General features: G+C 37.8%; 1 protein-coding gene across 1 annotated transcript in view; it reads right to left on the minus strand.

Moving 5' to 3' along the window:
- NCKAP5 (NCK associated protein 5) overlaps nucleotides 1-27,372 on the minus strand; it is a gene marked incomplete at its 3' end in the record, with an annotated part of 395,713 nt that overhangs the window by 32,198 nt on the left and 336,143 nt on the right. Inside the window, exons 14-16 of the mRNA XM_080620860.1 lie at nucleotides 25,667-25,745; nucleotides 3,390-3,704; nucleotides 1,103-1,236 (exon numbers count right to left, since the gene is read on the minus strand). Coding sequence (XP_080476986.1) covers nucleotides 1,103-1,236; nucleotides 3,390-3,704; nucleotides 25,667-25,745 — 528 coding nt within the window. The remainder of the gene's footprint in view (nucleotides 1-1,102; nucleotides 1,237-3,389; nucleotides 3,705-25,666; nucleotides 25,746-27,372) is intronic.

Below are 27,372 nucleotides of genomic sequence, written 5' to 3' on the forward strand. Positions count from 1 at the left end.
GACCGTCCAGTCCACACTTCCTCAGTTTAGCTGTGAGGATGCTGTGGGAGACTGTCAAATGCTTTACTGAAGTCATATAAATATAGGCACATCAGACCCACAGGAGTATAAGGCTGTGGTAGATAGGTTCACAGTGTACCCTAATGCCATTAAGCTATAAAGGGCAGAACCCATTTCTGTATTTCTAAAGTGGCAGGGAGATCCTAACAGCCATTATATTGGAGGCTGACATGAGCCTGACTTGGAATTAGTGGGAAAAGCACCCCACCGTGATTGGCCCAGAGGTTCTGTGCATCCTTGGCATAGACTACCTCAGGAGAGGGTACGAAGGAAACTAGAGCTCCCACTTGGTAAATACATGGATAAAGCAGACATGCAAAAAAGCTCTGCAACAAAGTATTTTTAGCCTCTTGTAATGTAAGACTTATTAGCTAGCAGTCTGACAGTTTTCTTGCTTAACACCCACTTTCTTGATAAATTTTTTTCTCTCTTTGCTAAGCTGCTGACCCTATGGTTCTCATGGGGCTTGACAGCCTGATGTTCCTGAATATGAATAACTTGACAAGCATCAGAAGTAGCTTTTACACAGGTATTTGTCTGTTTATTCTTCCTTCAGTTTTCATGACAGGATTGAAGGACAGAGATCATTACAGGGATTAACCAAAACCACACAGAAATATGTAAGAATTTTCCTGTTCACAATACTGTCATAGCACATCTGCTCAAGCACTCATATGGCCATACAGACAAGGAAACCTCAACATGGAGAAAAAAAATGTGATATGAATCTCATGGAAAGAAAACAAATGAAATCAAGTTTCTTGAAAAGAAAAACAGGGCAAAAGGTCTCCATTTCTTTGTCTATAAAATGCCTGTGAGGATTTTAATTAAAACATGTTTGTAAACCATGATGGCAAAGTACCCTTAGGAGCTATATTATTATTATTAATAAATAATGGATTGCAAATGAAGGGCAAGAAAGTAAATGTAGCTGTTACGATTGCTAGTTACTCTTCCCACTATATTAAAACCATTCACCATTTCTGCTTCTTTACAGCACAATACACATCTCATTTAATAAATGACACTTCTTAACCCATACCTTTGTTTTAGTTTTCTTGGTGGTCCACTCTGGAAGAACTTCTCTATTTTCCACAGTTTCTTCAGTATGCTTTAATGAGGCAGAGGTCATAGAACTTGGTTCTTGTTCACTTTGCTTTGCAAGATTAATTATTCCTGAATTAAGAGAGGCATTATCTAAATTGTAGGTCTCATCAGCATCTTCCTGACAGTGTTTCAATTATAATTCAGTAAAAACTGAGAGCAAATCATTATGTCAAATAATATTTTACTACTCCAAAGAACAACTTACTAACATACTGGAATAATTCTAACAAGTACAATGGCAGAATTTGATCCAAAGCCTCTTCCTATTACCAAGAGAAGAGGAAAGCATGAATTTAAATCCCTCTATTAGTTTTAAAATATATACTCTTTCAAATAAGAAACAACATTCAATAACTACTTCTAGGCATTGTAGGATCTGCTTTGCTATTTTATGTTCTCAGAGAGAGAACAGTCTTTTACCATAATTATAACTACAAGTACCTTTCTAGCAGAAAGCTAGCCTTTTTATTTGCTATATTTGCACTATGCAAAATCAGAACATCAGAGAAGATATATGGTACATATGAAATAAAGTGGTAATTGTAATTTGAATGAGAAAGTGAGGGAGAGAATAATTGAATGAAAATATTCTAGTAAAGAATGAGTTGACCCCACCATCTGATGTATACTACTTTTTTTTTAACATCTTTTCATGACAATTTAATTAAGATACAAACCTTACAAGGCTGGTGCAGTGAATATTAGCATTGAGATCAGAACAATCTTACTGCTACTGATTTCTTAAGAAGCAATTCAATGCTTGCAGTTTCTGTTCAATTTGTTATAATGACAGTGTTTAATCATGAACTCTATAGCACACTGCTGAATTGAGGTCACACATGTGGCTATTGAAGCATGCAGCATATAATCTATAACTAAGATTTCACTTCTGAATCTGTCTTAGCTGTACCATTAATTAACAGTACATTTAAAAATACTAAGCATTAAAATATACTTTATTTAGATTTTATTTGAAACAAGTAGGGGAGTCTGCAATGAAGCATATGATGCATGTTTGCAGTCTATTATATCATTGCAATACCACACTGGGAATATTGCTAAATCAAGTAAGTTCTAAGACGTTTAATTAGAATTGTTCTGTTATGCATTTTGTGAACACATAAAAGAGTTTTTTTTCCTCCTAGGCTCAATATACATCAGCTCATTAGCAGAATACATATTTGATGTCCTTAAACTAAGCTTAAACTTGATGTTTAACCTTACATGCTAATTACATGGAAACTCTCTTAGAGTGATGCAGATTTATGCAAGTTAAATACTCACAACTTTTATAGATGCAATAAATACACTGACAAAGTGCTAACAACCATAACCCCAAGAAAAACACGATATTGCACTGGGTCAGGATAAAAAAATACTCTTCCCATTAAACCACTTACTTTTACTGCTTTTTGTACCATATCTATCATGCTGACTATGAAAAATTCCTTGTTATAAACACTTTATGTAATGGTTTCTATCATTATTGACATACATATCGATAATTCAAAACCCTTCAAAAACATATATAAATGGTCAATGTGCATTTATGAAAAAATGCAGATTTCAATGGAACCATTTACTATAACTAATACCAAGTTATTTGTTGGTGCTTTCCTGGATACCTTTTATTCCTTTGTCAGTTTTTATTTTATAGTTTAAATACAAAGTTTGCGTGCAGCTGATCAGTGAAAGTAAGGTATTTTATGTTCATCTATAGAAATGTATTTGTATAATGTAGTAAAGTAATGAGAGTCGTTTTTGAGGTCCAGGCCATATATTTGTTAGCACTGAGGCCAAATGAGTTTTTAGACCAAGTCTGGTTTCAAAAGCAAGTCTCTATGAATGCATCTTTTCTACGTCACAACATGACTATGCTTTGTACTTTGCTGCAAAGTCTGATCCTGAATATTGCTGATCATCTGCATTCTTTCTGAAGTCAAATTTCAAGGCTGGCATATGTTTTTTCTTCATGTACTGTTTCTTGAGAAAAGGATTTAAGTACTTAACACATTTTTCTTTCTCTGATAAGCGTTATGTGTAACAAAATTTCTATACAGTTCAGGTCACAAACTTCTTAACCTTATGCATTCATAAAAAGAACATCTTCTGTTCTGCATTTAACATTTCTGTTATCAATTGTCATTATTATAGGACTTCTGCTAATCAAAACAGACATCAGGGCAGAAATAATGTGATTTTCAGTGTAATTGACATTTTACCTGAGGAAGCTGGTTTCGGAAGGCGACTTTGAAAAGGTCGTATACCTTTAGCAATCATGGCCGGATCAGATGTTGAGTGACTAATTATGCTTTCCACAGACTCCTGGCTCTTAGCTGTTGAAGGCACTTCTCGCTCAAGAGTTTTGGCTTGTACTGAAGGAGCTGAAAGAAGAACTTGCTCAGACTGTGCAAGGACTTCTATTTGCAAAGTTGAATCTTGCTTAGAAACATGTCGCCCTGTAGATCGGCTCCCTGAGTCAGGGAGGGGGAAAGTTCCAATCCCGCTGTCCAGCGTCCTCATCTGGCAGCAAGACTCTAAGATACAGGAAAATTGTGTGACAGGGTGGAGCTAAAGGTGTCACCAGTATTTAAAGACAGTGAAGGGGTCTATGGAAAAAAAATGCATTTTCAAGCGAAGGTTTCAAGGAAACAATGAAAAAACATTTTTCATTTTGTGAGTATGCCGTTACCTGTCATTTGTGTTAAACTAACAGACGCCAAAATACTGAAATTGTCCTGGTTCAGAGTTACGGTGTGATAATGAATAAGAAGGGCATGTTTTAGAAAGTGATGACAGCTGGAATTTTTATATTATTTACTTCAAAGGCCCACAGAAAGTCTGGAGAGTACCAGTGTGAGGGGCCGAGTAATATAATCTAACATATTTTTTCCTACATAAACCCACACTCCACAAAAGCTTGACCTCTCCATACCTCTGCTTAATTGTTTCTCTTATGAGAAGGTGTTTATCAAAATGTACCATTTATTCTTACACAAAATTAAGATCTACCTGAGACACCTGTCTTTCAAAGTGTCCTGAAAAACTTAGATAGCAACAGCCATGACTTGTTATGCTTTGGTTTTGCATATCCCATTTGGGTTAAGGGTACACTTCCTAACACAATGCCAGACAGGGGTACATTACATACTTGGTTTAGAAGCAGTATGGTCACCCATAGCCCCCCAGCTTATTCATCCTACTGGAAAAGTGCTCTACTAACCATGGAACAGAGAAAGATGAAAGTGTAGATAATGTGCACATTGCTGTCCTAGCAACTAGGATCTAAGAGCACCACCCTGCCCTGTCATTATCTATTCATTTCCAGAGACTTGCCTTTTGTTTGCATAATTAGCAAACAATATAAAAGAGACTATGATGGCAAAGTCCTTCTGAGAGGTATAAGCACCAAGAAGGGAACTTCAGCACTAACAGTTGGAAAATGAGCATAATTTAGATTAAATGTCTGGAAACATCCCTTGACAGTGAGATCTTCAGTCTGTGGCAGCCACTCCCAAAGGAAGTAGAGGAATTTCCTTTGCTTTAAGCAATTTAAGGCTACACTAGATAAAAGATATACTGCAGTGAACAATTACACTCTAGCAGGAGATGCAGAACATGACCTAATATATCTTTTCCATCTCTATCTTCTGTGTCCCTAAGTATTGATTTTTTTTATGATATGCCTATTTGTTGTTTAAGTCTGTTGTAGTTAGCAGTCCTCTGTCAAATAAATTTCATTATTTTTTTCCTCTGCAGTGTTTCTAATACTCTCAGAAATTCAGAAATATTTCTCCTCTACAGGTTTTGCCTATTTGTTTTTGAAATAAGAATATTAATGTGGTCATTTTCCACTAATATCTTAATCTCAATGGGACTTATTTGATGGGAAATTAAAGATAAATTAAATCTCTATTTAAAAAATCTTCTGGTTCTTGTCAAAAGAGAAGTCTATATTCACATGGTCCTCATTACCTTATTTTCCTCACTCAGGATCAAAGAAAAATTTAAAGTCATACTAAGGACATTTGCAACAGCAAAACAAACTCGCCATCTTGTAAAAGGGCAACAAGTGACTCTGATATCCTTCACACAATTACTGCATCCCAGTTCTTTCCACAGGTAAGAGGAGATGAGGTTGGAAGCCATGGCTAGCTAGCAACTATGTTTTCCATCACATTTTCGGCCTGATGTGCCATAACTGTTTTAGAAGTTGCTGAAGGTTATCCAGGAAATGTGAAAAAGAAGAGAATTTAAATTTGGTTCTGCTGCATCAAAGGGAGGTATCCGAGCCACTGAACTCTTACTTTAGTTATTCATCCCTCAAGATATTTTTGTTCTGTTTTTGAATAGTGAACTGTTCCTCTCAGGATGTAACAGAGTGCAGAAAAGTAAGTTAAAATGCTAGGTGCCTGACCTTGCCATTTATTCTGTAGATAACCAAGCTTGAACAGTGTGTTAACTCATGCACAGGTAATGCTTCAGCTAATGACCATCAGTGCCAGTAAATAAAGGAAAATAGAGAATAAGAAAGGACTTCCATTAGTTGCCTCTTGACCAGAAGAAAGACTAGTGCAGCACTAGTTATGTTGGAGAGGCAGAGCTCTTCAACAGAGACATGGAGTAAACTGGAAGCACTAAAGAAAATAATATCCTGAAAATAAAAATCTGGAGTCTCCCCTCTACTGCCCACACAGTTAACACTGAATCTGATTTTGCAACTCAGTTCCACAGGGAATCTGAATGATTTTGTAGCGTTATTTCCTTTCTGAGCATTCTCTAAGAAACTAAAAACTCACTCTCTCCTTATTGTTACAAGAAAATTAAGTAGATTCAAAGCGTACACTGAACAGCAAAGCTACATCTTTTGCTCAGGGATAACTGGAAGATGAATCCTATTTTATCTTCTATGGTCCTGTTTCTTAAAATGACATAAGAATTTGTCTTGCCCACTGTTACCTTGTGTATGCCTAGGAATTGTCCATAGAAGCAATAGCATAAAATCAAGATAAATTAATACTGAAGGTCATACTTGCAAGAAAATAGTCTCATGATGTTCCCAGCAGCTGGGAGAGTGATGAAGGAGCAGACTAGCAATATTGTACTCAATTGAAAGGAAAAAGAGTTTTAATGGATTATAGACTTCCTTCATAGAGACTTTACCTATGCTAAAGTAAATGCACCAGGTGGAAAACATGTTTGAAACAGGTCACTAAGTTTAAATTCTGAACAAGCACAAAAGGGCATGCTCAAAGCTCAGCAGCTCCCACTGTGACACAAGACATTTCTGAAAAATGCTGTGACTCAATTATGTTGAGTAATCCTCAAAAACCTAGTTTAAATCCAGACAGTGCACCACAAAATTCTTTACTGATGTTAATTTTTCACTAACAAAAGTAACTAATTCCCCCTAAAGCTATATTATACAGATAAAAAACAATCTTGGAACAATCTGTATTACTGAATTAATGAATATACATTATTTTGTGTTGTTTTTAAACTTTCATGAAGCAACTGCAAAATAAAAATATAGTTATACATCTCAGTGACAGCTTTCAAACCCAACGGTTCACGGCCCATCTGATTTCATCAGTTGCACTGACACTTCAAACGACTGTTATAAGCAAGAGCTGCACAAGACTACATAATGAAAATACGTAAAAGTTAAATCTACGATGCTGCAACAGTACTGCTCAATACATGAAAAATGATTCTGCAAAACATTAAAGTCTGAAAAGAGTTACATATGAGCTTAATTGCTTTTGCTTGCAATTTTTTCCTGCCACACAAGCCAAATTCTCTGCCTCATTCAGGGGTTTTGTCCCCACTTTCCCTGCCAGGGAAGAAAACAGCTCAACAATGGCATTAGTTTTTATAGTGGACACACATAGACACGCAATCTGCCATTTTACTGAACAATTGACTAGAATAAAAAATCTGAAGTACTGAAATAACCACTTCTTTCCCTCCTGTCATGTGGATTTGAGTTTGGGCAGAAAACAAAGATCCTACAAATCCTACAGTAGAGAAGCATTTCTCAAAACTGAAAGCAGAAATAAGGAAGGATTTAGAGAAATTTCTTGCAGATCAAGAAACTCCTGACTGCACAAGAACCTTCTGGTGACAGGGTGTTGTAAGAGCTTTAGGGACAATTTGAGGAAGACCTTTAATGTTGAGAAGCTTCTCAGCCACTAAACAAAACAAATTAACGCTGCATAGAGTTTTCTGAAAATCTGTTGAACTCCCTAGTTCTCAAAATCTTAGGTTTAAGATTTTTCACAGGCAAGATAATCAAGCAGTTCATGCCGTACACCATCTGGACACCATGGTAATTTGAACAGTTGGACAGGCACTGGCACATTCCAACATCCCCGGTGTTTTACCAGAGTTTTCTGGTATCAGTAAACCATAAAGACCTCTTCAACATGGAGACAGCACCCAAATTAGAGTGAACAAAAAGAATCTTTTAAAATTGTGCACCATTCTGAGGGCATGGACAAGAGGAGCACAGAAAAGTGACATACACACAGGCTGGTAGGTATAAGGAATTCTAAAAATGAGATCACTGGCGAAAATTACAATAGCAGCTCCTTCTGTGTTTTTTTTTACATCTTCCTCTGACATGCAATGTTAGAGTTAGAAATAAACAGAGGCCACTGACAACACAGAATTCTTTAAAGTCTTTCAGGGCATTCTCCTGAGCATAGATAATTTAAAAATGCACCTTGCATACCAGCAACAGATTGTTAAACCTAATTATTTTTCAACTTTTATTTCTTCTGAAACATTTGCCACAGAGCTACCACAAACACACTACCTCTAGCTCAGAAGCTACTTTTGGCACAAATCTTTGGAGACTGGGAGAGAATACCCGGGAAAGCTGACTGCTGACCTTGCTTTTGTGTTTCTTCAGAGGCACTGGTATCGGTCATTCTGAGAGTTCTCAGTCTGAGCTGGTACCATGCTGTTTTATGTTGTCATATGGCACTCTTCTCTGTTCCTCTTTTTGTACAATGCTTATGAAAGAAAAATCAATTTTTTTTGGAAAAAAGCCCACAGGTCAGCTACCATGAAGGGAATTGCTTCCAGCACAATGCAAGAAACATGGGTTCAGCCTTCCTCAGTCTAAGTTCTACACTGATGGTTGCAAAATAGAGTATTACTCAAAATAAGCAATGGAGCAAAATGTGTCCCACTTTTAGATTATGTACATGTTAATCTTTCTGATGTTGAACTTCTGAAAACCTGTGCTGAGCACTAGTACTAGCACATATCCAAGAGATTTAATGAATTTTATATAGTAGAAGCCATAATGTGATGACATAGCTTTTAAACAGAGATACTGATACACATTTCTTTAACAAAGTGAAAAGATGGTTTTACTAAGGGGGATATAATGCCACATGTTATTATAAATGAACTTTTAACTGAGTAACTGGAGAGTGTTTCAAAGTGTTTCCTCAGGTAAAGTGAACACTCATATTCTAATAAAGTCTTATAATATTGTATCTTAGAAAGTGTTTCACAGATGCTTAGTCTAGTCTCAAATCACATACCAGGTCTTTCTTTACATAGGAACTGTTATACTTTAAAGAAGTCTACATATTCAATCACACTTATGTTGATCATCTAGTTAAAACAATATGTGATTTTTATTATGATGCTTAAATCATCCATAAATCTTTATGGAAACAAGATCCAAAGTTTTACCCACAAAGCTACAAAATCAGGCATCAATCAACAATTCTATTAAGCAGGTATATTGTCTTATGTGTATACGCAATGTCACTCAAAATGGTCAGGCAATTCATCCACTTTGAATTAAACATTGTTAGAGGAGACATTTCTGGGTGTTAGCACACAGGGGAGGACTCACAGGTCCTGAGAGGAAATAACTATAGCCCCTACTATGTTGAAAGTAAAGTTTTGCCTCTCTACCAACTCTCTACCGTGACTGACAAAAGGCAGACACCTCTCAGTGCTGCTTGAGGGTTTTCAGGGTTTCCAGAATCAGCCCAATAACCTCAGTCATTCCCCATCAAGTAGAACCACAATATTACTAATGAAACATACTGGTGGATACCAGATGCAGTTACTACAAGCAGACATTATCTTTATTTTCAAACGACTGACACAAACTAACAGTTTCTATTTGGAGATGGAAAAGTTACAGAAGTGTTTATGTTACTTTGATGGCAAATCTATCTTAATGTTAAAAATAAACAGCAACAAGGACGACAACTATATTTTAGGTCAAAACATACATCAAGCTTTCTATGTAAAATGCTAGTAGCACAGGGACATTTTCTTTCAAAGAAGCATCCCATCTCATGAAAAATGTGGAATTCTCCCCTGTGCTTACCACTACAGCTGGTTTGAGATCTTCCTCACATAAATTTTCAAGTTTTGGCCTACAAAACTGCACATGATTGACACAAATTTCAGCTGAAACCCTTAGTAACCACCAGAATTTTCCACAGAAAACAGACATTTTCAGGAAAAAAAATAGTCAAAAATAGTTCTGTATCAAGAACAGTTTCACTGGGAAATTTCCAGCAAGCTGTTTTCAGAAGTACGGACTCAAGCCTTGAAAGAAGGATTTGAGAAATATGGCTTTCTTCAGCAAGTACCTATGATACTGAAGATGAAAGGGCATAATTCCAATCAGTAACAGAATACACAAATTCTAACAGATTACCTTTCTTTGCATTAGAAAGTTCAAGACAATCTACTAAGCTGACACAGGGAACCAGAGAACATGTAGTTGTTTTCTCCTGAAATACAAAGGCAGTATAATTTTTCTGGTATTTTGAAACATGCCAAATTATTATGAATTTTTCTTCTTTTTATTTTTTCAGAATAATATTCAAATGTAAATAGGTCTCTGCAAAGTTGCATTATAATTTAATAAACATCTTTAAGCTACATGTGGCATTGGCAGGAAGAACTTAAACTACAGATGGCAAACCAGATCTCTTTATTTGCACATCCTTCTCTTCATCTGCAATGCTAAAGCAACCACAAAAAATTTAATGTATTTCTGCCACATCAATGTCAATTTTAAGTAGATTATTCCTTCTGGGTTTATACCATTATTTGATCCAATTAGTCAAAGATGAATGCATTATTGTTTTCTATCTAGATCTGAAGTGCAACAAGTATGCAAAACTAAAAAACCCTGAAGGCTATTCCTAGGTACAACTAGAAAAGACACAAGTTTTCACAGCTCTGATACTCTCATGAGTACTGCACTGGTGAAATGGAATTATTTCAAATGGATACTAAGGAAGGGTAAATGGGAGGAGGACTGTGCAGTGTACTTCCAAATGATGGATCTACAAGTGAACTTCATTCGCGGCTGCATCAATCTTGGATTAGAATTTAAGCTTATTTATAATAACCAACACACTAAATGCAGACTCTACCAACTGACTCAGTGTTCTTTCTATTGCTTCTTCCTTGTCAAGCTTTTTTCTTCTTGCAAAACCCATCAACATCAATGTCATTTGTCCAACAAATTGACAGTTGTCTTCACAGTCTTCCATGACCAAAATCCCATCTTTGAAATGTATCTTCTGAGTTGAAACAGGTAACTGCCACTTCATTTTAATTCCAGTACCACCTTAAAATACAATTCTATTAGTAAGTCAGAAGATTAGTTTTAATTATTAGTGTGCACTAACAATCTTGTACTCCAATTTGGCAGTTATCTATGACTTTTTTCTTCTTGCAGTAAGTGTTTCCCATTCCTCCTCTCCAGGCATTTAGGTTCCTTCTTTGTATGCTTGGAAAGAATGGTGGTCAGCTACTTGGAACAGGGTTGTTACGAAGAGCAAAACTTTAAATGAGTTGGAAAAAGAACTTGGATGATTTTTAGAATTTTCTACTTCACATCTCTCAGTGTCTATTAAAGTCTACATGCAACTTCCAGTTAGAGAAGTCCCACAACTGATGACATCTGGACTGATCTCTCCATATTACACTGCTATACTTTCTAAAAATCTACTCACTGTTCTCAGGAGACAAGATATTAGATAAAATTTTAGTCCTACTAGAAAGGAAATACTGAGGCTTAAAAGTCATGTGAAGAGCAACCTTAAGCTGTGTGTAAAAGGTAACCAAATGCAGTCCAGCTGCAGCCTGGCTATCAATGAGGCCAGCCTGGAAATACTTTGGGGAGCTATCCTTCTTTTTTGGCTCTATGTCCTCCTTTGGTTTTACCCCTGCACTTGCCAATCAGCCTTACAGATCTGCAGCTATCTTTAAGAAATCCTTACAGATGAGTAATAGCTGAGAAGAAAGAAAGTCTTCACATCTGATGAAAGGTGTGAATCCAAGGGAAGCAACAGGTCTGTTGCAATGCAGAAATGTGGCTTTTACAGGCCTTTTCACTGCAAATAGCCTTCTGTTTCCCTTAGAACCCTGGAATATAAAGGTTGAGAGCCAACAATTGCACACCATCTAAAGAACATCTTACTGGGGATTGCTCATTCAAGGCATGGATTGATGCTTCCCTTCATTTGTTATTCTCTAACAGAAAAGGCATTATCCCAACTTAGAGAAATTGTACCTGTAAGTAGCAAAACAGAAGAAAAGATGGTTTACTATTTACCCAGGTGCCAGCTAAGGGCTGCCTCAACCATGCCTTTTCCACGTAATCACAGACCTATCTCTTTCTCTCTTTACGCCTCAGTTCTTCATATTAGAAGACAAAGCTAATCACATCTCCCCGTTACACAGTGATAGCATAGGGATAAAGAATCTAGGAGTTTGGCAACCAGTATTTAACCAACCTGCAATCACTTGAATGAATAATGCTTGTGTAGAGAAATATTTTAGCTTCCTTGGATGCTGTTCAGGAATGAATAGCAAGCTGCAAAATACTTGTAAGAAGCATTGTTATTTTTGCTAATATTATTAGAGGTAGATGGTTTAACTTTGGTTTGTGAATAACTGCATTAGACCGCAGTTACAAAAGAGAAGAGGTCACACTTAGTATCTCAGATACACAGGCTGCACATAGTGCCCAAGGGAGCATTTTCTGCTGGAATCTGTTCCATTCAGGGTTTCTGTTCATGGACTAGTGTGTTTGAAGCACTGAAGGATAACAGGATGGAACCACTGGTTTACCTGCTCTTAAACAACTCTCTTATAAACTGGAGTTTGGTTTCACTCACATTAAGATACTATTTCCTATTTCCAGCAGACAGGACCAGGGATAGTGCTTTAAGCATAAATGCTGTCTCTGGTAAACACACACCAATTAATAAAGTGCATAGGAAGTTCTGGGTCTTGCAAATGCACAGAAGAACATACTATATTTATTTTAGTAACATTACTGCTTTTTGCTTATTAGGACAAAATTAAAGCCAAATGAATATTAAATGAGGCTTTAAATAATTTATTTTTAGTTCTGCCCTACAGACGGCTTTACTTAAGGGCACTACTAATAAACAGTTACAAATATACATGCACACCTGAAACAGACTGATTTTATTTCTTAATTAATGAAGTGAAAACTCACTAACAGAGTGAGCACAGAGACCTATGAGAAACTTTTAGGTGAACTCTAATCTTTTCATTTTGGTACTCACATTCAAGTCCTCCAAACCAGTGAATCACTGTGAAACTAACTGCATGCAAGCAGGATTTGATAAGAAACCATCACAATTTTAAAGCCAGAAGAACTAACAGAGATTTTACTCAGGAAGTCTATTTTTTGCAGTGTTTTATGGTGCTACAAAAATTGTTAGAATGTCCATTCTGAAACAATATACTGGACCTCTTTGCATGTTAAAGACAGAAAGTAGGGAAATTATTCACTATAAATATATTTAATTTCTTTTTCTTTTTGTAATAGTGGATTGTCCAAACACTGAGAAATTCTCAGGTTCACCTAGTAATAAAAATAAGCATGAATTCTATAGGTATTATTTCTCTGCTGTAGTGATTACTTTTTTTTGAAAAGCCTGTTTTTCTATGATCTGCTGTCATGTTTAATTGCATAATCAAATGTCAAAAGTTCAGGTCTTTGACTGAACATATGAATCAAAGATCCTTAAACTCAACTAAAAATTGGCAAAGACGAGCAAAATTAGGAAAAGGCATACTATCATTAGAGTGAGAATTTGGAAAGGCAGATGCTGGTACAGCTCAAATATAATTGATAATTCATGTAAAAATGTATTTTTCATAAAAATTCTACAAAGTCCATGTGAACACAGTTGAAACAAATGTTTAAAATAATTCAACACATTTCAGTTTGCTCAGTTTTACTTCAGGTATATGAATTAGAGTTAATAGGAAATGCATGACTGAAACTATATACACACATCTACAGATGGTTTCAGCCAGAAGCAAAAAACACGTAAAGTAGAAAAGTTTCAAATAGAAGGGCTTATACTACTACAGAGAATACTGGCATGTACTATCCTGTGATAAGTATGATAATCAGCCACAGTCTTGATTTGGGTCATAAAAACTAATATAGATTGGGCCAGACTGTACGGTAGTGTAAATCAACATAGAAGCATTAACTTCAGAGCTGAAGAACCCAACAATCCTGTTTAATAGACATTTTAAGCCTGAATGAGACCAGCAGATTCTCAGTATCTTGAATAATAATTAGACTGTATCCTATATATAATGTATAAAAAGCCACACTTCTCATTCTACCGATAAAATTTGGTATTTCTGGGTGAATAAATGTAATGATAAAGAAGGAAATTAACAGCAAATTATTGTGGCTAATATAAGGAGGTGTTGATCCAAAATATTAATTTTCTTCACAGAAGGAAGACAAGCTAGACAGGAGGCTGCGGCGGTGCTGCAGAAGAATTGGCAATTAGACAGGTGCTATGTGTACTATCTTTTAAAGTACAAAGAAATGATTTGTCTTTTCCAGACTGTGAAGAAGGTAAGCTGACATAAATTGGAAGACACTAATAGATGTTAGTTTCTTATTATTCACATTGGCAAGGTTCTCCATCATCATCACGGAATGTAAGCAATAGCTTGAAAATTACACAGAAAGTTTCACACTACTATCATAGGCTCCTTCAGATCATCATTTCAAAATTATTCCCTGCATAAATACCCAAATGTCAAATGAGAGTCAAGAACACAGTACTAAAGACACAGCTCACTCCATTTCTAGTGGCCCAAGCCCACATAATGCTGCTTCTCTCACAGCTGTCTCCATTCTGCAGAGTAGCCTCTTCACCTTCTCACTCATACAGAAAACACGCATTAATAAAATTCCACTGAAAAGATGCAGAGCAACACAGTAGAAGGAGAGGATATTTAATTAGCTGTATGCACCAGTGTGAGCTGTATCTGATGAGCAAGTCCTGGGATGGTAAATGCTGAAAGCTGCTCCACACCATCCTGGAAGGCCACTCAACAGCATGACCATAGCAAATCTCCAATAACATGAATATTATGGCATAAGAACACAGGAATGCTAAGTGTTGTGTAAAGCCTCACAAAGAAATCGTGCATTGGTCATGGACAAATTTAGAACAATATCTTTGAAGATATTCAAAACTCAACTGATGGAGTCCCTGAGCAAGATGACCTCCAATCTACGTGCTTCTAGGGGTATATTTCTACACACAAGACTGTCAGTTGGTTTTGCAATGCCTACTGGTTATTAAACAAGATTTCCCCTCAGTGATGCCTCATTTTAGCTACTCTGGTTCAGAAAAGTAAGTTAGTAACAGACACAGGTAATTTCAATAGTATTGAAGGATCAGAAAATGAAGATCAGAAAAAGGGAAGAACAGTGCTTGATAATTACATTGAAATGTAAATGCTTTTGGACATTAGATGGAAGCATGAAATGGCATAAACTTTGAGGAATGTAAAGTAAAAATTTAACTGCTTTTTACCCAGCCAAGTTCAGTTTTGTTTGTGCACTTTCACACGTCTCCTATCTGAAGTATTCTGAGGACAATGAGACCATGATAGTTAAGGAAATGTGAGAGTCTCTCAAGATCTTTTAGATTCCTTGTGGCACTAGGGTTTGAGGCTTCTTTGTTTGTTTCGTATGGGCTTTTTTTTTGTGTGTGTGTGTGTGTGTGTGTGTGTTTGTTTTTGTTTCGGTTTTTTTAATGAATTTTGGATCCTGATGTTGCTAGAATCAAGCACCTTATTTTAGTATTTATTAATTCATAATTGTTTTAGCAATCGGGAATCTAGTCCTTTGGATTAACATCCAAGCTAGTTACATATAGCAAGTGACCATGTTAAGTTGCCTGCTACACTTCAGCCCTATTTCAAAGCTCCAGCTCAGGAAGCACACACATACTAAAGCAACACAGTCTACAGATTTAGCACCTACCTGTCAGCTTCCACATGCACAAAGGGCTTTAGAAAATGGCTTTGTACCGATGTACAAATTGCATGCATACTTGTACTGCTACTCATGTACAGAGCATTAATGTAAACCAGAATATCTTATACAGTTTGCATCAAAACATAACATTTTTGAGCATGCAGATTCAAAATAAGAACAGACCCAGGCTGGAAACAGATTTGGTGCTAACTGGTTTTGTTTGATGGCTTTTACAGACAGCAACCTCACATGTAGAGACTTCTAGGTATTCCACAGCTCTACTGGGTGGCAATGGGGAAGATAAGCCAAACGTTTTTCCTTTATTTGATCATGTGTAATTGAATGATTCAACTGGTATATCAGTGATAAGATGATGCTAAATGGTTCTTCTCAACTTCTATCAATGGCCTGGTGAAAGGAATCAACAGTGACAGTGATAAGTTGTTTTCTTAGGAACTGAGACTTCATGACAAGAGAGGATTTCTTTTGTGGTCAAAATACATTTTATCACTCGAATATTGTTCTTCATTAAATGCATTAGAGGCATCCATGGAATTGCCTGACATTTAAGCAACTTCTGGATTATCCTTTTGCTTCTCCACAGTGATGCACATCACCTCACTTTATTGAACTCACAGCCTGTAATACAGATCATTTTGTTCACTGTCTTTCCTCTGTCACTTATTCTGTTACATTTATCTCAGTAATTCATTACAGACCTCATGTAATCTGTCTCCAGGTTTTGAGGATTCTTTAATGTAAATGTATTTGCTCAAATATGTCAGACTTAATGGACATGGTTTTCGATGATGATTGTCAGACAATGCATTTACCACATTAATCAGGCTTGTTTCTTTCCCATTCCCCGACAAAGAGAAAACATGAATTCAATAGCTGTTTACTTAGTACTCCAGTAAAAACACCAAAAGTTCTAGTATTTTACATGGTGGTGGATAAATCCAAGCCTTTTGTTTAGCAAATTTTTTTTTTTTTTTTGTCTTACTAGAAGCTTGGTGGAAGTGTATTTATATGAGGGTGGTGAGATATTGGAACAGGTTGCCCAGAGAAGCTGTTGCTCCCCCATCCCTGAAAAACATAGAACAGTTAGGGTTGGAAAGGACCTTAAGATCAAGTTCCAACCTCCCTGCCATGGGTAGGGACACCTCACATTAAACCATGTCACCCAAGGCTCTGTCCAACATGGCCTGGAACACCACCAGGGATGGAGAATTCACAACTTCCCTGGGCAAACCATTCCAGTGCCTCACCACCCTCTCAGTAAAGAACTTCTTCCTTATATCCAATCTAAACTTCCCTGTTTAAGTTTTAACCCATTACTGCTTGTCCTATCACTACAGTCCCTAATGAAACATCCCTCTCCAGCATCCTTATAGGCCCCCTTCAGATACTGGAAGGCTGCCATGAGGTCTCCACGCAGCCTTCTCTTCTCCAGGCTGAACAGCCCCAACTTTCTCAGCCTATCTTCATACGGGAGGTGCTCCAGTCCCCTGATCACCCTCGTGGCCCTCCTCTGGACTTGTTCCAACAGTTCCATGTCCTTATGTTGAGGACGCCAGAACTGTACACGATACTTCAAGTGAGGTCTCACAAGAGCAGAGGAGAGGGGCAGGCTCACCTCCTTCTACCTGCTGGTCACGCTCCTTTTGATGCAGCCCAGGATACGGTTGGCTTTCTGGGCTGCAAGCACACACTGAAGCTGGCTCATGTTAAGTTTCTCATCGACCAACTCCTCCAAGTCCTCCTCTGCAGGGCTGCTCTGAATCTCTTCTCTGCCCAACCTGTAGCTGTGCCTGGGATTGCTCCGACCCAGGTGTAGGACCTTGCACTTGGCATGGTTAAACTTCATAAGGCTGGCATCAGCCCACCTCACAAGCGTCTGGAGGTCCCTCTGGATGGCATCCCTTCCTCCGGCGTATCAACCGAACCACACAGCTTGGTGTCATCAGCAAACTTGCTGAGGGCGCACTCAATTGTCCATGTCACCGACAAAGAAGTTGAACAAGATCGGTCCCAACACCGATCCCTGAGGGACACCACTTGTTACTGGCCTCCAGCCGGACATCGAGCCATTGACCACAACTCTTTGCGTGCGGCCATCCAGCCAGTTCTATATCCACTGAGTGGTCCACCCATCAAATTGATGTCTCTCCAAATTAGAGACAAGGATGTCATGCGGGACAATGTCAAAGGCTTTGCACAAGTCCAGATAGATGACGTCAACTGCTTTACCCCTGTCCATCAGTTTCGTAGCCCCATCATAGAAGGCCACCAAATTGGTCAGGCAGGATTTCCCCTTAGTGAAGCCATGCTGGCTGTCACCAACCACCTCCTTGTTTTTCATGTGCCTTAGCATGCCTTCCAGGAGAATCTGCTCCAAGATTTTGCCAGGCACAGAGGTGAGACTGACTGGTCTGTAGTTCCCCGGGTCATCCATTTTCCCCTTCTTGAAAATGGGGGTTATATTTCCCTTTTTCCAGTCGTCTTGAACCTCACCTGAGTGCCATGATTTTTCAGATATGATGGACAGTGGCTTAGCAACTTCATTTGCCAGCTCCTTCAGGACCCATGGATGGATTTCATCAGGTCCCATGGACTAGTGCACATTCAAGTTCTTAAGATGGTCTCGAACCAGATCTTCTCCTACAGTGGGCCTAGGGTCTTCATTCTCACAGTCCCAGCGTCTGCCTTCCAAGACTTGGGTGGTGTGGTCAGAGCATTTACCAGTGAAGACTGAGGCAAAGAAGCCATTAAGGACCTCAGCCTTCCCCAAATCCAGGGTAGCCAGTTCTCCTGATAGCTTCCGGAGTGGGTCTACGTTGTCCCTAGTCTGTCTTTTATTTGCAATGTAACTATAGAATCCCTTCCTGTTATCTTTCATATCCCTAGCCAAATCTAATTCTAACTGGGCCTAATGTTATAAGGCTACGTTGTAATGGGCTTTGAGAAACCTGGTCTAGTGGAAGGTGTTCCTGCCCATGACAAGAGGGTTGGAAATAGATGATCTTTAAGGTACCTTCCAACCCAAACCACTCTATGAGTTTATGATTCTATGATTATTAAACAAGCAGATGAACTGCTGTTGTTTTCACCAGGCTTTGGAATAGGCCAGTAGATAACTTACATAATTAAGCATTCTGAATAGGTAAATTAAATGGCACATTCAGAAACAGATTTTGAAACATACTTTTTAGAAGAGAATCATAGAATCATAGAATAGTTAGGGTTGGAAAGGACCTTAAGATCATCTAGTTCCAGCCCCCCTGCCATGGGCAGGGACACCCCACACTAAACCATGCCACCCAAGGCCTCATCCAACCTGGCCTTGAACACTGCCAAGGATGGAGCATTCACAACCTCCCTGGGCAACTCATTCCAGTTTTTCAATTCCAGTGTTCATCAGATCCAGATTTGGAATTGATACAGAAAGAAAAAAAAAAAAAGGCAGGTTCTGTATTGTGGTCTAGATTTTTGAGGAGTCAGATAATGAGCAATAAATACTGGGGCACCTCACAAGCAGTAAAGAGTGACCACTGCTTTTAAACGATGTAGGTGAACAAATATGATAGCAAAGGTGAGAAAAGAATATCTCAGCAGTAAATGGGTAAAATCATATAGAAGAATTTGAATGAAAAGAGGAGTCAGAAACCAACAAATTTACCTGAACTACTCAAAAGAATGCAGGCCCTTCGCCTCACAGAAAAGCCTGCTTATGTAGTGTGTTTTTTAATTTTCATACATACAGTTTCATAGTGTGGTTACTAAAACAATATCAGAATACACAGATAAGGCTATGATCTTTATTATTGATACCTGAATGCAAATAAATCATAATGCAGACATTTCATTCTAAGTCAAACCCAGCCAGATCTATATATGTCCTTTGCTATTGGTGTACCTATAAAATTGCTATCAAGTTGCTAGCAACTTATCTATAAAACTTGGTATGAAGAACATTTCTGGTTTCTACTGAAAACGTAATTTGGTCATTTTGCTGCATATAAAGCTTAACTGGGTGGACTTTAAAACACAATGCAACATCATAAAATACCAACAATGCTTTCTTTCTGGAACATTAGGCAACTAAGGGATTCAACCAAATGTTCTCTAAAGAAGCTAAATTCCAAAAAGTGGCTTAAAAGACAGATCTTCCCTTTTCTGACCAGCCTGCCTTAAATTAAACTGCAAAAACCTTCTGCAAGGTTGTTCTTGGGAAGCAGAAAAAATGATGATAAAGCCTGCTATAAGGCAGATGATTATCAAGAACTTTAATGGAATTGAGCGCTGGGCTACAGCAGAGCTACAAAAGAATCCCTTGACCTCAGTGTGTGCTTTTGTTCCAGCACAAAGGAGCAAAGTCTACAATGCACTTTTAATGTTGCTTTGATAGTACGTAAGCCCAACCCTCTATCTAGCTTTTCAAAACCCTTTTAAGTAGCTGCAGGCATTTTCTCTGTATTATAGAAATGGCAGTATCTACAAGGCTCCCATTTAATGTTGGATGAATCAATTCTGAGCAACTGACCTAGACCTCTAATGAAAATTTGACAAAAATTAGACCAAATGGTTTCTTCAAAGTTTCAAAAATTCTGACTATATTTATCTTCATAATCTTCGCCTGGCTCTGAGTTTGACTTGGAATACTTCAAACAAACAACAGGGGTCAATGCCACAGCTAATTTCTTTCCAACAACTGTGAATCTTTCTACTGTGGATTCTAGCCCCAGACTGCCTCTGGGAATTAACTCCCAATACAACTTCAGTAGGTAGTATCTTGTGCTTCCAACAGAGCAGGTATTACCAACAACACCCTGATATATTTTGGATTGCTTTCGCCAATTCTTGCTATCAAGTATTTGCTCTCTAGAGTACCCACAATGCTCAAGCGAAATGCAGATATATTCAGATTATTTTTTTACTTTTATTTTTACCAGTGATGTCATTCCAAGGAGAAAGCCTACCTACAGTGATGTCCCTGATGTCAAAGTTCAACAGGCTTTCATTAAAGAATGAATCTGTCCCTTTAGTTCAAGTGACATATTAAAGATAATATCTGAAAGCAAAAAACTCTCCAGTTCAATAAAACAACTCCTTTAGATGAACTGTCCATGCTTTCATGTACTCCCTGAAGTTTTGTGCTTCAGACCAGAAGCACTTGCTTGATTAATTTAGGAACAGCTAAGGATAGAATGATCACTGCGAACCTACTATGGTGAATAAACATATTCACACATAGAAATATCTGTGACAAAAAAAAAAAAAAAAAAAAAAAAAAATCTTCTTTTTATTGAAACCTGAGTATAAATTTAAGAACTGGAGACCTTCTCAGACACCTCTTATTAGTCTATGTAGGCTGGTGAATATATGCTGAGAATGTATTTTGTGTGAAGCTGGAGTATATCATTAGCAAAAGGCACATTCAATATTAACTCACTTCTCTAGCAAACTTGTCACCCATCTGGAATTACAAACAGAAAAGAAAACTGGACTCAGAGAAATTATAATCATACAGCTTTCATACATGGGGTTTGGAAAACCACCAAAGCATTGATGTCTGGGAAAACGGCACACTCAGTATTTCCTTCTTCAACCTCAACATAGGTTTACATCAACACTGAAGGATGATACAATTAATTATGACTAAATTTCCTCTTCATTACAGATACATATTACTAAAAATCCTCAAGGACAGGAACCTTTTATTTTGTGTAGGCACCTGTATACCCAAAAATACTTCTGTTCCTTCAAGGTACCTGTATTTTAGCCATAAGAAATTAATATTATAATCAGGGAAACTATCTTTGGCATGACTGCTACTGTATAACATAGTATTTTCATGTGAAATTGTCCGCCAGAGTGAATTCTACAGTAATTAGCATTCGTTTGCTTGCGTCATGGACTTCTGGCTATTCCCTTGAAGCTGTTTGTCATGGTTTAAGCCGAGCCAGTAATTCAGAACCATGCAGCCGCTCACTCACTCCCCTCCCTTTCTTCTCCCCCTCTTCCAGAGGGATGGGGAGGAGAACTGAAAGAATATAAATCCCATGGGTTGAGGTAAGAACAGTCCAGTAACTAAGGTACAATACAAAACCACTATTACCACCACTAATAATAATAAAGATGATAAGGGAAATAACAAGGGGAGAGAATATAAAACTAAAAGGAGTAAGTAACAAAAGGAAAACAATAAACACAAGCGGTGCACAATGCAATTGCTCACCACCTGCTGACTGATACCCATCCTGCCCTGGGCACTGATCTGGGCCTTCTGGGTAACTGTCCTCAGTTTATATACTGGACATGATGTGCTGTTGTATGGAATGCCTCTTTGGCCAGTTTGGGTCAGGTGTCCTGTCTCTGCTTCCTCCCAGCTTCCCGTTCCCCTCCTCACTGGCAGAGCACGAGACTGGAAAGTCCTCTATTGGGGTAAGCATTACTTAGCAACAACTAAAAACATCAGTGTGTTATCAGCATTATTTTCAGACTAAAGTCAAAAACACAGCACTGCACCAGCTACTAAGAAGGAGAAAAATAATTCTTAAAGCCCAACAGGACACAGTTTATCACTGAAAACTCTTAATACATTATAATTAATGCACTCACACTTTCCCAGGAGTGGCTGCTAATTTGAAACAGTAGCTGAATTTTAGTTACAAGAATATTATTTTATATATATATATATATATATATATATATACCTGCTATACCTGTCTGAGCTGGGGAGTCCCACATGACATGAAGGGAAAGTCAACCTTGTTATGATGTCCTTCCTCATACTTGGTACTTTAGGATTTCTCACTTCATCACTCTTTCAGAATCCAGCTACTTTATTGCAATGGGCTTGAGGAAGGAGCTCTGGACCTGAAAGTGATGCTCAGGGATTCTTAGGTCTCCTGTCTGTGGGAAGTGGCAGCATAGGTAGTGTCTGTGCTGCCAGGACCACATCTAGTATTCACGCTGACAATACAGCAAAAGCATCCAGGGCGTAACGTATTTTTGTTTTAAATTTTTTAAAAATGTTTTAACTATATGTTTAAATACAATATAGACTGCTTCATATGGAAATGATCATGTGTTCCTGAGATACAGGTATACTAGAAGAGAAATTTTACATCATACTCCATTCTTTCAATTTAGCAGAATCCAAAAAGTCAGCTAAATACTTGAATTTGTTTATAACAAGAAAAACCCCTAGCAACTGGCATTTTACATGGTTTTTATATAACATACCTAGGAGTATCTCATTATTAGAACATGATGAACCAGCATTGTCTTACATGGTATCAAGTTTGAAGACTGTTCAGTTATATGCATAAGTTTATTAGCTAACTGGGCAGAACTGATGTCAATTTAGGTATTTTACAGTGATAACTACAGTAACATATTTTTCCTATTATGTAGAGAACATCTTCCCTGCTTAATCATAGCCTTCTACATCTTCTAGACTTTCAGCAACATTTTGTTAACAGTTTAGGTCAAAACCAGTAGACCAAACTCATTAATGTACAGCTACAAAACCAGAGTGGCCTTTGTTTCTTCTTTTTTTTTTTTTTTTTTTTAATTACTGTTTACAATAGTGAAGAATGCAGTAAGAAACTTACAGCCCACAGCAATTTTCAAGATTTCAAAGATGTTCCTATTCTGGAAGACATACACACCACACCCTCCTCCCCACTGTGAAACTGTTCCGTGAAAAAGACAGATCACAAGCCTCCACCAGGCCCTCTTTGACCAGACTAAGAACCTGGCTCATTTGCTTGATGGCAGCAAGGCTCAGCATTTACAGAGCCATCCTTCCTGTATTATTTCCTTCTGCTTCTGACAACCAGAAGCCTAGGAGCTGATAACAAAGCAAGCCAAATTTGTCTCTCTCCCTTCTCAGATAAGTTCTTCATAATCTTCACAAGTTCTTCCTTGTGTATGGCTTTGACTAAAAACTGCAAGGTGACATGGGAAATGTTCCAAATGAATGTTTCTTAAAGCTGAATAGAGTTTCAGTACTGAAAAAACTCAGTATCTTTCTATGAAATCCTTTGTATTAGAAAAAAGACAGAACCTCTGTCAAAGAATTTGGTAAAAGAATCTGAGCAAGACCTAGGAAATCTTGCTATCCACAAAGAGCAATGCATCATGCAGCATACAAAATACAAATGTAAGATAAAATATTGCCTGATGAGAGACAACCAAAACACAGCATGATACTGATATAGGAGTATTCAGGAAGTGCACTTAGATCCATGCTTCTAATTTCCCAGGCTTGGGCTTGTCCTGCTCAAGTAAGTAATCACTGGTACACCCTGTATTAGGAATCACTGTGCTGATGTTAACAAATTTGCCTAGATTTGTATTATTTTTACTGTGCCAATACAACCTATTGCATATAATGGCTCCCATCATCAGAACTTCCTGACATTAACAGCTAGATCCTCAGAGCAATTTCCTTGAGTTTCTCTAGATGGTTTGACAAGGCAGAATAGGGATAGCTGGCATCCTGTGTTGAGCATTTAAGAGATGGCATTGTCTAAGGGAAAGAAGATGCTTTTGCAATTGGTCTAATTCAGATGATGAAAAAGTCTTTGTACAAGCTATAGAAATTTCCCAAGGGCAGCACTGCCTGTAGCACTGCTATGTAGCACTACTTACTGTGGACCTGGATAGACCTGGGCCACAGACCTACCTGTCACTTTATCGTTGTCATCAGCCCTGAAAAAAGTGAAGAAAAAGCTCCTGTCTTTGCAAAAAAGGACCCTGGTGCACAGGAGGACTGGACCCACAGAGATGACCTCTCCCAACTGAGGGCCTCATGAACCTAAGGCACAACTGAACTCTGACTTTGGGGAATGCCAACCAACCTGCTCCAGAACCACTATATCCTGTCAGAGACTCAGATTTGGTGCCTGTAGGAGAAGCAAAACATTGACACTCTCAAAAGCCACCTGCATGACATATTACAGGATGTACTACCAAAGTAATATGTTGAAATATATAGCAATTAGGTCTCAGCCACAACCACCAATTATACTGATGAACACCAACGAAGCACTGGTGTCTGAAAAGAAAAAAGCTCTGCAAATAGCTGTTTTCAATTGTTCAGTATCTGGATTAAAAAATTAAACCCAAACATTTCACATCAAGTCAAAGTAGAAGTTTTGAGAATTTTGGGATGGAGACAAAATAATTCTGAAGGAAAATAATTCTGAACAATCTCGAGCGAGTTATTCTCTTTTGGACAATTCTGAGTAACAGAAAAGTAACAGTCTTTAACTCACAGAGTGAGGGGTATGTATTTCTCTTTTCAGGACTAGTGCCTACCCACTCACAGAATCCCTTCACTGCATTGTTTGAAGTTCTTGTTATTTGGTTGCTGTAATGGAGCTAAGTTATGGCTGGGTTCATAGAGAGAAGAGTTTTAGGGATCTCTTCGGCAAGTAAGATAGCCAGAGTTTATTTGGCTGAATTTGAGACTGAAAAGGATGTTGAAGTCAATACAGTATGCAAGCATTTTCCTACTACCTCAAAGAGAAATGTATTTCAACATGATATCTCTGTTCAGCCACACTTGCTAGGTTGACAATATTAGTGAAATAAAAGAGCTTCTGGGTAGCCAAATCACTTACAGTGACCTGAAAACACTGAATCAGATTCTAACTATTGCTGCAGTCTCTGCCTACAAAGGGAACAGCTTTAAGGTCTTTTGAACAGACACCTGTTTTGCTACTCCTTCTGGTTTAGTTTATTACAGAAATTATTCTGCTATTCAGAATTTTATTCTGAATTTTATTAATTCAAGGCCAGATGACAGAGTTACAGCATATCAGTAATATTCCCACTGGAAGTATCATGCACAACTAACCTTGAGTTAAGCCACTATATGTAATCAACTAGTTTTGGAGGCTGAAATGATCTTTCTTAGCCAGATTCCAAAGCCCTTCTGTCAGCATTGAACTGACCCACAACTGCTAATGGTATGTACCCATTTTTTTTGTATAGTTGGTGAAATCAGGTTATCCAGGAACAGAGCTAAATGAATGCCAAAGCTAACATTAGGTGGGCAAACAAATGAAGTAATCAGAATTAAACATGTTTGGGTTTTTTTTTCCTAAGAACTGACAGCAATAAAATCCGGGGTAAAACATAATTTTGTACCTATCACATGACTCTGACATGTAGTCCTTGTCATGGTGTCCTCCTCTTCTTCTTGCAGGTTTTCTGTGACTACTTTAGCCTGTACATAGTACAACAACAAAAGTGAAGAAAATCTGTGACTCAGTTACGTTGCTTCAGGATAACTAGAAAATATCTTTTCAGAAATAAACCAGAATAAAGTTACAGGGCAGCTAAGAGTGGAAGAGTTCATTCTATGAATGGTATCTGAGGATAACAACTTTAACTTCATTCAAAGTCAAAATATGCAGCAGTCAAAAAATACCCTTGGAAGATGTAATTCCTCAAATGGAAAACTCTTTTCTGCAGTTGTTCTGACCTCTTTGCTTCTCTCTAGAAATACCATGTTTCACATTCTAAGCCAAATAAAAGTGAACTTAATACATGATATAGTATCTCTGTAGTTCAGTTTGCAAACACAGAACTTTGGCATTTTTGTTTCCACCCCTATTTAAAAGCAGTAATTAGCTAAACAGAGAGAAAAAACTTAATTTAAGAATGCAGGGCACACTAAGAGCCTGCATGCATTATTCGAGTATGTGTTAATCAAATCCCCTAGATACTCTATTTTTCAGCTGAAGGCATATTTTTTGCTGTTCTTCTGCACTATTTCCCAAGTGTATATATAATCTGGGTACCTTCCTAGCATACAGTGAAAACCCCTTCCATTACATGCCATCAGCAACCATAATTCAGATCCAGGGACATATTTTTCTGCCATGATACATAAATCAAACAGGAATGAAGATACTTTCAGGGTGATGAGAGGAGGAAAGCCAGCACTGCAGAAAAAAAAATATTTTCAATATCTATCTCAAAGATTTTAAATTATTTATTAATCCCTCTGCTATTTTAAACTACTTACAGCACATCCACAATAACATTAAATATCTTCTGCAATATAAACCAATAGAATTTATCATCATTTGCATGCCATATCTTTGACCATAACATATATTCTGCTTGTTTGGCTTACACTAGTAGCCTTATTGACCTCCTGTGACTAGCCTCAGTAAGACATGAATCCGAGATCTAATTACATCTTTTTTTCTTCTGAAGTAACGCTCTTCAGGCTATGGAAAATTAAGACAAGAGTATGTAATCATGCAAAGAATGGGTAGAACAATTTATCACATTTGCAGACTGCATGGCAGTCTGTGGCTTACTGCTGATGTGACATTTCACAGTATTAGGATAGATCTCTGGGTATTCCCCAAACACGCAGACTGCAGACAGACAGTGCTATACAAAGCTCCTGGTGTCTCAATTTTGGTGCCACACTTCCACCTCACAAAGTAAAGCCCATGGCTTTTCTAAATTACACTGGGCTGTAATAAAATCACATAGATGAAATGAAGCAGTGCAGCACAAAAATGATTGTATCTCACCTTAAGCTCCAGCCAAGGACATAAAAAAGTATTGGAGAATGTGGAATATCCTTGGTGTGGGCTAAAGGATTATGTATTTCTGTTGGCTAGCCTTTAGAACAAAGTGCTTTTTTGATGAACACTAACGGGAAGTGTATCCCTCTGAAGGTGAAAGCACAAGGCCGCCATTGGTGGAACATTGCTTTTTCCATAAATTCGGTGGCAGACAAGCAATAACATTTTTTGCATGAACAGAATCAGATGTAATTGGTGCATATGTTACAGTGTAATAGTGCCCCAAGTCTTTACCTGGCACATCAT

Source organism: Psittacula echo (assembly GCF_963264785.1).
Source record: "Psittacula echo genome assembly, chromosome: 6".
Classification (NCBI taxonomy): domain Eukaryota; kingdom Metazoa; phylum Chordata; class Aves; order Psittaciformes; family Psittacidae; genus Psittacula; species Psittacula echo.